Source organism: Pyxicephalus adspersus, chromosome Z (assembly GCF_032062135.1).
Source record: "Pyxicephalus adspersus chromosome Z, UCB_Pads_2.0, whole genome shotgun sequence".
NCBI lineage: Eukaryota > Metazoa > Chordata > Amphibia > Anura > Pyxicephalidae > Pyxicephalus > Pyxicephalus adspersus.
The window spans coordinates 81,132,231-81,144,553 of NC_092871.1; the positions used below are offsets into that span (position 1 = coordinate 81,132,231).

The 12,323-nt window shown below is 39.4% G+C and overlaps 1 protein-coding gene across 1 annotated transcript in view; it reads right to left on the bottom strand.

Annotated features, from left to right (window-relative positions):
• Window positions 1-3,162: 3,162 nt before the first annotated feature.
• Window positions 3,163-12,323, bottom strand: part of HAUS7 (HAUS augmin like complex subunit 7) — a 20,978-nt gene continuing 11,817 nt past the window's right edge. The window contains exons 8-10 of the mRNA XM_072430224.1: window positions 8,480-8,689; window positions 4,789-4,900; window positions 3,163-3,757 (exon numbers count right to left, since the gene is read on the bottom strand). Of these exons, the coding sequence (XP_072286325.1) occupies window positions 3,696-3,757; window positions 4,789-4,900; window positions 8,480-8,689 (384 nt within the window). The 3' untranslated portion in view covers window positions 3,163-3,695. The remainder of the gene's footprint in view (window positions 3,758-4,788; window positions 4,901-8,479; window positions 8,690-12,323) is intronic.

Consider the following 12,323-nt stretch of genomic DNA (forward strand, 5'->3'; position numbering starts at 1 on the left):
GAGAAAAACTTACTTGAAAAGGAACAAAGGTATTGTACTTTCGAACCAGAGAAATTACATTTTTAATTAATTACTTCAGAACTGACAGTGGCTTTGTGTATTGCCATAACATACCTGGTTTATTGGAGGAATTGGGAATTCCAAACTATAGCTCAACTGAATGGTGACTGTTCATCGATGGCTCAAAGCGGAACTTAATGTGTGTCCTCCTTCACAATGGCACAATATTTGGATCAGTCCTAATTGGCCATTCAGTTTCTCTTTGTGAAGAATATGCAGACATAAAGAGATTCATTGAGTTTGACTAACAATTGACTAACTCCCTTAGACTTAATGACATATGACTATGATAGGGACATTAGATTGTGAGCTCCTTTGAGGGACAGTTAATGACATGACTATGGACTATGTACAGCGCTGCGTAATATGATGGCGCTATATAAATACTGTGTAATAATAATAATAATAATAGAGTTGTTGCAAAATCACCAACACAATTGGGTTATCTGTGTTGACCTTAAAATGGTATGCTTCCTTCTTGGTCAGCAGCGTGGATACACCAAGTATCCCTGTTATCTGTGCATGTGGGACAGCAGGGCTCGTGAGAGGCATTGGGTGGAGAGGAATTGGCCTCCAAGATCTGCCCTAAAACCAGGTGATCCAAACATTATATATGAGCTACTTGTGGATAGAAAGAATATTATATTCCCACCTCTGCACATGAAACTGGGTCTGATAAAGCAGTTAGTTAAAGCTTTGCCAACTGAAGGAGAACGTTTCAAGTACATCATTTTGGCATTTCCAGGCCTGTTATTTGAAAAAATAAAGGCCGGTGTGTTTGACGGTCCACACATTCATTAGCTCATCAAAGATGAACATTTCATCAGGACAATGTCAGAAGTCTAAAAAAAAAAAGCTTGGTTATCATTCAAAGCGATTGTCAAGGACTTTCTTGGAAACACACAAGCAAATAATTACACAGGAATTGTCCAGAAACTCTTGGAGAGCTACAAAATGCTTGGTTGCAATATGAGCATCAAGGTGCATTTTCTGCATAGCCATCTTTCTAACTTCCTGGAACACCTTGGTGCAGTCAGTGATGAGCAAGGTGGATGATTCCACCAAGATATGAAGATCATGGAAGGATGGTATAAGGGTAGATGGGATGTACATATGATGGCTGACTATTGTTGGAGCATCCAGCGGGATTATCCTAACACTGAACACTCCAGGAAACGCTATAAGCGTAAATCTTTACCTTAACCACTTACCCGATTAATTTTCAAATGTTTTACTGTAAAAAAAGTGTCAGAGTAACAACAAATAATTTGTATGAACAAAAGAAATTTAAATGAACAGTACATTCAAGTTATTATTTCATTATTTTTTCATTGTATGTTTTTTTGACAAAAATAGAGGGTACCCTGTATTGTAAAAACTGGATGTGATAGCAAAAAACTGGGTTAATTTCCCAAAAATTAGTAAAAAACAAGTGTAAGATCTAACGCAACAAAAAATGCATTCCCCAGTGTAATAAACCAAGAATAGAGAAATGTCACATAGATGTTCTACCTTTCAGCAGTGGGTAGCACTTTTCAGATATAGGCATGCAACTTTTGGAAAAACCTGGTGACCCCCTTGCCATCCGTGTTTTGTTGCTCAAACAAAACTCTAACTTATAACTTACTTTAAATCAGACCTAAACTTATTTTGCTTTACATAAAAGGTTAGACAAACCTTAAATAAAGTAAATATATTTTTTTCTTTTTAAAACCCTTCCACTTTCTGTGTGATCATAACTGAATGGAAGTGCAGAGCCTCCTTGGATACCTACGTCACTCATCCCAGGGAGTTCCTGGCCGCTTCCTCTGTCCAGGCTTGACGTCGGGCATGACCAAAAGGAGCTTTTTCTAAAAAGGTAAAAAGAAAATGTCAATCTGTTGCATGCGCAGTGAGATTTGCTAAATGTAAAGCATAATGTTGGGGACGTTTCTGTAATGAGATATGTGGGTGTTTTCCCTGCCACAAAAATCTAGCCAATGCTTTATTTAATGTGATGACATCTTTGTGCTTCAGTAACAGTGGAATACTTTGCAGTGGGTACAATGAGAATTACAAAGGCGACTTCTGCCACAGTAGCGGTTCATTTTGTATTTTCTGAAATATGGGCAGGGGGTTTGATGCCAATGGGAATGCCAAAATATGTTATTTGCTTTTCAGCTATGGAGAAGGGAGTAGTGGTTAGCCAGTGTCTGGTTCTGAAACAGTGTCAAAAGGAGAACTTCAATTTTGTCAAAATGTATTTTTAAGCTAGATACCGAACTGTAGGAGAGGAAAAGGTGTTGAAAATAGTATAATGCTAATTTAACTTGCATTTTTAGCCCACACATTTCTGTTGAATATTCTATGGTGCGCATTAGCGGATCAATGGCTAAATAAAATAGAGTGGCGACAGCGGGCAGTCTAATCCACCTTTGTAGAAAAATAGGTTTTGATATATATAACTGGCATGCTCACAGAGGCAGTCAGGGAGTTATACATATCCAAAAATAAATCAGAAAAGGGCCAACCATTTTCATGTAATCACACAGGCTGATTTACAACAGAAAGCAGATAATGCGTCAACGTGTCAAGGCCGACATTTTTGCAGTGCATTTATAAAATGCAGACCACATGCAGAAAACACACACTTACCCTTCCATGCAGTGACAGCTGAATATGCCCTCTTTGCTCCCACATTACCCTATTAGATACAGGGAACTTCCTCCTCTGACCTGGCTCAGGCGTCCAACGAGCAGGGTGTTACACAGCTGGAGCGTTCCCAATTCCAAAAACCATACAGCCAAATTGGATTCTTTGTTGTGTACATGGCAAATAAACAGACAGAGTTTAAATTCCATTTTTAGCTATACATACTTTGTCACAGTTTCAAAGACAAGTAGGGAAAATGACAAGATAAATAGTAGGGAAATATAAAAAAACATGTGATTGTCATTCAATTTTTATTTTTAGATTTGGACTGACAGTACTAACATCTGTTATCCAAAAACATTAAAAGTGGTGATCAATTTGTTTAAAAAAATTACCACTGAACCCCACTTTCAAAATGCTGAATGCTAACTGGTGAGCCCCTTAGCATAAAAAAGAATAACCACAACTTGCTTATCTTTTCACATGATGATGTGTTTTATTAAAGTAGTTACAAAGTTTTAGTCCAAAGAAATATATACATATACAACTACAAAAGAAGAAGAAATGAAATCTTGCATCACTTTATTCCATATTTAACGACAATCCTTTACATCTTCAAACACATTATATTAGATAAATATTATCTCACAACTAAATAATATTTATTGCAAAAAATACAGTTTATTTTATACTGATACTTAATCCTGGAAAAAGAAGAGGACAACCCCCAAAAAGTTATGTTGAACTCAAGCATGGCATTCCTTCATAATACAGAAAGGCAAGGCAGGCAACAGATACCAAAGTGATGTTGGACAATTTACAGATTCCCCACAGCCCCCTCCATCAGTTGTGGTTGTGCAGAGTTGCAAAAGATTCTGATCTCTGCTGGTTTACTCATTTTACCAAACAGTCTTTAAAGCTCAAAAGAAGAAACCCCTGTGGTGCTTGGAGAATACTTCCAGTGTGTGGCTGTTGATCGACACCATAATCAAGTCCATTAGTTCTCACTTTTGCAGGGAGTTCAGAAAGACCTCATAGTTCTGTTTTATCTCATTGATCTTCTCATCTAGAGACAGAAATGAAGGGGAGGGTTAGCTTGTGCCTGTGATGAAGCCATAAAGTTTTTAGGTTGATGTACACCTGGAGTCACAGTAAAACAGATTTAAGGTGGTGGTAGAGGAACTAAAGTCCTGCTTTGAAAAATCCACAATCAGGTAAGTGTTTGCTGCAGAAAGGGACAGGCAATGTTACTTCTGCAATAACTGTTCTTATCTGCCTGTTTGATGGTAGCCTCCAGAACAGGGATAAATGAGTAACAAAGATTTAGTTCTGCTTTAAATTTTATCCTGAACACAAAGCAAACCTGACCTGGCCTACATTATTTTGAAGGCAGCTACACCAATGCTGAAATGGAATCTAAAATGAAAGAATAATAGGTTGCCACTGCTGAACTCTCATTGTGAGAATATTAGTTCCTTGACTGTCATGTTACTGCTTTATGAGCCACTGACTTAGGCAGAGCACAAAGATAGAGAATTTTAAAGCTCAGTTACAGCATACGTGTTCCAGGTTTGTAATTCTATGCCCGATAGATTGCAATTTGAAAATGTCAGCTCCCATATTTCCTAAACAGTAACTTGAAAAGTAGACTGTTGTGCCTGTTGGTAAAAGGGTTTTGGTTTTTGTGGGGGATCGATGGATCATAGCATAGGTTTACAAGAGCATTTGACTTATGTCCAACTAAGATCTAGCCCTTACCCTTTACGGCAGGGAGCCCCACCATCTGTTAGCCCAGGATGTGCCTGGGCCCTTGACTTGTGCCCATTTGAGATCAAGCCTTGACTCTATATGGCAGTGAGCTCCACTACCTGTCATCAAACCATTTCATTCCAGAGCTTTCACTTTCCACTAAAATTGTTACATTCAGACAGCATGTAGTACAACTGGGCAACAATCACACTTTTTTGTGAACTGGACTATAAAAGGGACCTGTAACAGAAGGTATGTTTCATAATTAATCTGTACTTTTTCCCTGATACATATGCACCAAGTTACCAAGGCTTCCCTTAAGTACAGATATCAGTTTGGTATACTTACATATAGTTTCCATGGTGCCTCCTCCCCAGGACTCCTTGAACTGCTCCTTCTTGCTCACCACCTCTGTTATTGTGTTTGAGGTTGCTGTAAACTGGTCAATGGCCTCCAACTCCTAACAATGACAATGGAATACATGGTGGATGAAAAGCAATTATGTATATAAACACACCAGGGCTGTTCAACCCTTGAGGGTCAAAAACTGGCCAGGATTTTTATACAAAACAGTTATTTTCCGACACTTTCCAAACACCACACTAATATATATTTACAGTAGTCCAGTCTCGAGGGCTGGAGCCGGATAGCCTTAAGATAAAATACAGCCTCGCTATATAACAAGTGCCTATACTACTTCTGTGAAGTGTAATAAAACCCAACAACAAAATATTATATTGCAGCTTCCTAAACTTTAGATGTGTTTGGATTATTTTCAGGTCAATCCAAAATATTATATTGCAGCTTCCTAAACTTTAGATGTGTTTGGATTATTTTTTCTTTTCAGCCCCTCCATGATTTTTACTTGGTGGATTACCACATTTATTGGGTGACAATTCTTTCTTACTGTAACTATGAACTAACTGCAGGGGTCAGTGACAAGTGACAGGTGGTTTGGGGATAGTTGGGGGGAAGGTTATGGAAAAATCTAAGGAGTTACAGGTCAATATTGGATTGGATAGTACTAATTGTACTGAAAAACAAAATGATTTGGCAAAAAGCGCTGGTAAATGCAGAAATGGATTAAAGAGCCTGTTAAACAGCATTATGTAAATGAATAAAGAGCATTATGACTTGTTGGTATTGATGAATCCTGGCTTTGTTCTTCACATGACCTGGCTGTCAATATTCCTGGTTATACGCTCTTTATTAACCCCCCTAGCTTACTAATGCACTAATTTGCATGGAAATTTATTTTACATTGTAGGCCTATAATTCTTAGGCATAACTCCCCCAAATACTGTATGTACAATTAATAATATACTTTAAAATGAAAAAAAAAATCCACACAAAAATCTGTTAAAAAAATAGTGAAACATGTAATATACCTGTAGAGTAGCATATAACTATATATATACTATATATATATATATATATATATACACACACATATAGGATTTCTTTGTAATGGACTCAATACAGCTATTTTGTATTTAATCCAATACAACATATTTGAATTTCCCGCCGCTCCTCCCGCCTGCACCGACATATGCACCAACGTCGTGAACGTGAAACCCTGGAGATCGTCTCTGCAGTCGCTGGCTGGAGATCGGTGGAAGACGACGTTTCCCGAGGAGCTGCAGGAACGAGCAGGATGCCAAGGGATGACAATGGAATAAGGTAAGTGTGATTTTATGTTTTAAGAGACCCTGAGTGTGACTCGGCATTACCGTTTTTTGCATGGTAAATCCACCCCAAGTCACACTCGGGATTATCTCTAGGAGGGTTAAAAATAGCATAAAATGAAAAAGTGTTGGTGTCTGTCTGTATGTATGTATGTATGGGAAAAAAGAAATTGTTGATGAAGCATATGATGAGGTTGAGACATTACGGGTGGAGCTGCATATGGGGATGCATAATACACAATTAATCATTGGAGTCTACTATAGGGCTCCAAGTGCGAAGGAACAAATAGAGAATCAACTACTAGTACAGATAGAAAAGGCTACAAAAGCTGGCATAGTTTTAGTAATAGGAGATTTTAACTACCCTGACATTGACTGGAGTAATGGCACAACATGCTCAGCAAAAGGGCATACATTTATGAATTTAATACAAGACAATGTTATGGTACAATTTATAGAAGCCCCAACTAGAAATTATATTCTGCTGGACCCAGTTCTTTCTAACAATGCAGAGCTTATAACAAATGTGCAAATAAAAGAGAATCTGGCTAGCAGTGACCATAATATGATTTCATTTATTCTAAGTTAAAAAGAGGAAGCAAAAACAGGAAAGCTAAAAACATTAATTTCTGAGACAGCAAGTCTTCCATTATTAAGGGCAGCCCTTTGTGACTTGAACTGAGAGACAATATTGTCCTCAAAGAACACAAAACAGAAATGGGAATGTTTCAAGTCTGTGCTACACAAGCACACTTAAAAATATATTTTTTCTCATTCATCAATTTTGAGCCATTGTGACTCATTTAAGGCAGTGACATTGCTTTTAGCAAGTTGGACTTCAGCTATGTAATTTTCCTTTGTGTACACACAGCTTAAAAAAGGTGTTTAGTAAATCTGCCTTTTCTATCCCCATACACCAACCTAGAGACAAGTTTAAGGGGGATATGATCACCCTGTATAAATATATAAATGGTCCATATAGAGAACTCTCTTCCCCATTATTCACTTTGAGATCATTACAAAGAACAAGAGGGCACTCTGTGTATGGAGGAAAAGAAGTTTAATCTCTGGATAAGGAAGGGATTCTTTACTGTAAGGTCTGTGATAATGTGGAATCGGCTCCCTCAGGAAGTAGTTTCAGCCATTACTATAGATTGCTTTACGAAAAAGCTGGATGCTTTTCTAGAATCACAGAAATATACAGTTTTAAAGTAAGGATAACAGACTGTTGATCCAGGGAACATCCAACTGCTCATGGAATCAGGAAGGAATTTTTTCCCTGTTGGAGCAAATTGAACCAGACATTATAAAGAGTGTTTGCCTTCCTCTGGATCAACTATGTTTATAGCGTTTTTTATCTGGGATACGTTTAATTCCCCAGTGGTTGAACTTTGATCGTTGATAGCTTTTTTCAACCTAACTGACTATGTAACTATGCATTGTCATCCTAAGGCAGACAGTGTTAGAACTAAAGCTCTTCCCCCTAAAATTTGTTGGAGGTGTTTAGTAGTTCAGCTGGGGTGAAAACAGGAACAAATAAGACTGCTTGAGAATAAACTGTGAAGAGGATAGCTTTAGATAAAAAAAGTAACCTTTAACTGCCTTGGCTGTCTTTCCGAGTGTGGCTTGGGGTGAATTTTACATGCCAAAAGCGGTAACTCCTACCTGCTCCCCTCAATCCAGCAGCGTTCTCGGCGATCTCTGGCCGACTTCTGCATCACATCCTCGGCTCGATGGATGTGATGCGTTGGTATGCCGGGGAGGCGTGGCTTAGCAGGAAATTTATTAGCGGATTACATTGTAATCTGCTTTTAAAACATTGATCACAGTAAAAAAGTAAAATAATAAATTGCAAAAGTTTATTTTAATATTGTACCCTTGTTTGGACAAATTTAATTTTTTTAAAAATGTTTTTTTAAATTTTATTTTATTTATAAGCTTATAATGACTTGTGTTTCAAACTTTATCATACCCGGGAGTTATTCCCTAAGAATTACAAGCCTAAAATAATAAACAAAATTTCCACACAAAACAATGTAACGCTTTTGACATAAATCTATAGACATAATTAGAATGCCAGGGGGATTAATTAGGAACTGCAAAAGATGCAGACCTCTATACCTCCCAAAGTGTATGCAAGGTAATTAAGGGGTTGTATACTTCTTTGCAGATCTTGGCCTCTGCAGAGCACTTTGGGGACTCTAGACCACTTTCTGCTTAAGCTCCTATAAGCATTTATGAGGATCAATGTGTTCTGTTAATTTGTGGAATTTTTTGAGTGTGGTGGCACCAAGTCCTTGCTAAATGACAAAAGGTGACAAAGAAAAAAGTGAAAAGTAGAAACTTTGTATTACCTTGCTACAGCTACTTAGCAGGCAGTGGACAGATTGAAAGAAGGGTCCACAGTGACTGAGGCAAGGAGTTTTAGGACCGCAGTGCTCCTGGAATTCATTCTCATAAACTTGATTAAAAGCTCCAATGAGCTGATGAAAATCAGTCAATGCCAACTTCAAAGTCTGTGTGATGGTTTCAATGCCAGGCACGGAACTGCGGATGAAGGTACACTGCCAAAGGGAAAGCAAGAATAAAAATATAACTATTAAAAACATGCAAAAAATAAAAATCACCATAATCTCTTTTGAGAAGACCATCTATTAATTAACCCCTCACAAATGTATGCTATTCAGATGGCACGCCCCAAGTACAATGAATGATTCCCCTAGCTTTCTGGTCCTCAGGTAACCCCTGCTATAATTACTAAAGTGTTCTCCCCACTTTTTTTTCAGCCGGGAGGGGGAAAACTGTACTCAGGTGGTAAAAAATTGGGTAAGGCAAGACACAGCAAATTTGGAGCTCCTGGTTTCTTATGCCATATGTATCCAGTAACCCCTGCTATTGTGTAAGTGTTCTACCTGCCCCCTATACTTTGTTCCAACTTTCTAATACCTGGCTTGTTAGAATGTACAATTTTTCAATTTTTTTTTATTATGCCCCAACAGTCCAGTGCTGTGTATTTTAGTCCAACTGCCTAGAGTTCCATATTTTAATAGTGTAATCCTTTGTAGAAGTGTAATATTGTGATCAATGTGGCTTAACAAATTAGGCTTAGTTCACATTAGCAGGGCTACTGTACAGTTTTATTACATGTTTAACTATATTTTTATTTAAACAGATTTTTTTTTTTTATATATAAAAGTTTAATATTACATTTATTAAATATTGGACATATTTAGGTGAGTTATATCTAAGCATTATAGCCTGCACTGAGAAACAAATTTCCATGCAATAAAAAAATGCATGGAAATACGGAGAGAATTAGAATGCTTGGGGGGTTAAAAAACCAAGGCCGGCCTTACCTGGGGACTTGCTGGTTGTTCAGCAGTGGAAGGTGAATGGTGTGTGGTTGTGGTGTAATGTGCTGCGTTGTGGCCACACTGGAAGCTTCCAGCCAGCCGGCCACCCTTACAATTCCTTTGTCATCCACAACAGCGGGGTGACTTGCAGACCCCCACATTACATGGACCGTAGCTGCCACCCAGACATCCGCAATGACTTGTGATAAATCACAGACTGCACTCCACACATAGAATTTCTGCATGGATGAATGAATGCTGCTGTGTGGGGACGTAGGCAGCAGGGTGACTGATGAGTGGAAGCAGCCAGCAGCTGCCATATAGCATTTCTGTGGGTGAAATGTGGCTTTGCACATTACAACACAGTGTTGACCTCTGCCGCTAACATTTCCATTGGCTTTGAAGCACCGCAACACGGTGTGCACCTGTCTACACACCTCTGGCAATTGCATGTGGAAATGTGGCTTTGATATGGCACTGCAAGCACTGTGTGTAGCTGTGTAGCCGATGGCTTGCTAGTGTGGTGTGTGTGCTGTGGTGTGAGCCAGCTGCTGAGCTCCCATTGGTCCCTTGGTAAGCCTTCGAGCTCCCTTACCCAAGATCCTCGCTCTGCCTAAACTAGCAATGTTCATGACCAGTATTTATACCCCTAAATCTATCAAACATCTGCACTCATGGAGAGTAACAATTTTCTTTTATTTATCAGAATTATCTTCTTTAGTCGCTAAAATGTCACTCACTTCATACTGATTAATTTTCACTAACAAAAATAAATATTACATTTGTAAAGGAAACCATTTGATATCAAACATTACCCAGAAGCACTTGCACCGATATGCAAATTTGTTATTCAATGAGCAATTTGATTGGTCGAATAAACAGCACAGAATTAGGCAGATTGTAGTTCCAAAAAAACTATTTTGAAAGATCATCTATGCATATTTGTAGAGGTGGGAGGTGAAAAGCCACACTGTTACTAAGGTAATGATGAAATAAAAGCTATATTCATTAATGTTACATCACCTCAGGGATTAACTGCCAACAGGTTTTAGACTGCAATGGGAGATGCTCAGCTATGGGGTCCTTTAGGGCAGTCCAAGCTGCAGGAGGTGTCCATTGGGGTGCCTGCAGGAACCTTGGGGCCCTCAAGGGGATGTCTAAGCTTTATTTTTATAAACATTACTATTCCAGATTTTATTTCTATATTTCAGTTGGTTCCTTAGTGGTCCAGTACCAGGGAGCTGCTCACAGAGTCATGCAGAGGAGCCAATACTAATATAAATGGAATGTGATCATGCACAGTTATGGGATCCTAGATTTCATTACCACAAGATTAGGCCTAGATTATCTCACCCAGCCAATATCACTTGTAAAGGGAGTGAATGGATGAAAGTGTAGAGGTTTATGCTTAGTAATACACCCAAATCATTCCCTATCATACATGTTAGTAGCCATTTGGACCTTTTTTACGTTTCTGGATGTACGATTGCTTGTTCTTTGTTAAATATCTTTCATAGTAGGAAGGGTGTCTGATGATTTTGGGTGGTGTGGGTGATGTCACCAAGATTTTTGACAAATTCCAGCCTATTATGTTTTTATTATTGTTACACAGTATAATATAGCGCCAACATATTATGCAGCGTTGTACAAAGTTATGTCCCTACCTCAGTCTAATGTCTTTTCTAGGGGAAGCTTAGTAACCTAACTGCATGTTCTTGGAATGTGGGAGGAAACCAGAGAACCCGAACCTATCGCTTCCCTATTAACCCCCCTAGTTGTAATCCCGAGTGGGACAGTCCGGGTTGCTTAACCCCCCTAGCGGTATTCCCGAGTGTGACTCGGGGTGGGAAAAAAAAATGCAAAAATCGGTAACCCCGAGTCACACTCAGGGTAACTTTGGGGACCCTCTTACCTTATCCCCGCGCTCCAGCGGCGATCTCACGATCCCGCTGTGATGGCGGGGCACTTCTCCATCAGGGGGCGAGGCCGGGTGGGAAATTTAAAAGCCGATTACACAGTAATCTGCTTTTAAAAACCGCCCGGGTCCCCACCACCCTGATGCACGCATCTGCAGTTAGATGTGATGCACCATGCAGGATTTCTGCTTGGTGCATCGCATCTAACTGCAGATGTGATCACCAATAGTAAATCCAGAGGGTGATGCCAGCAGGGATTTCCCCCCCCCGCTGCTGTCCTGCTCGCATCTACCAGAGGCTGATCTCCGGGTGATGCGAGCAGGAGAGTGAGCGGGCGGGGAAATCCCCACCGCATCACCCGGCAAGATGTGTGACATCTTCCGGGTGATGTGGTGGAGTGATGGATTCTGGGGGCGGGAAATTTTAAAAGCAGATTACTATGTAATCTGCTTTTAATTTTTTTTTTACAGTAAAAAACACACAAATCATAAAATAAAAGTAAAAGTACATATTGTAGTGCACCAAGCATCATTGCCCAGTGCCCTGATTTACATTTTGCCCACTATTAACCCTGACCTTTTGATCACTTCCTGAATGTATCATTTCATCACTTTGTCTTTGACCTTGATTGTTCCTGACTTATTGCTGGAGACACATGACATCCAAAAGACATCTCGTCTACGCAAGCGCTGTTTTGGAGGCATTTGAACGGAATAATAATATTGCACCCTTGTTTGGAAAATTTCAGTAATGCTTCATTAAAAAAAAAAAAAAATGCCCCTTCTGAGTGACTACTTGGCAACTGCTGGGCACCTGGGATTGGTAACCGGTGAAAACGGCTGGGCACCTGGGATTGGTAACCGGTGATAACGGCTGGGCACCTGGGATTGGTAACCGGTGATAACGGCTGGGCACCTGGGATTGGTAAC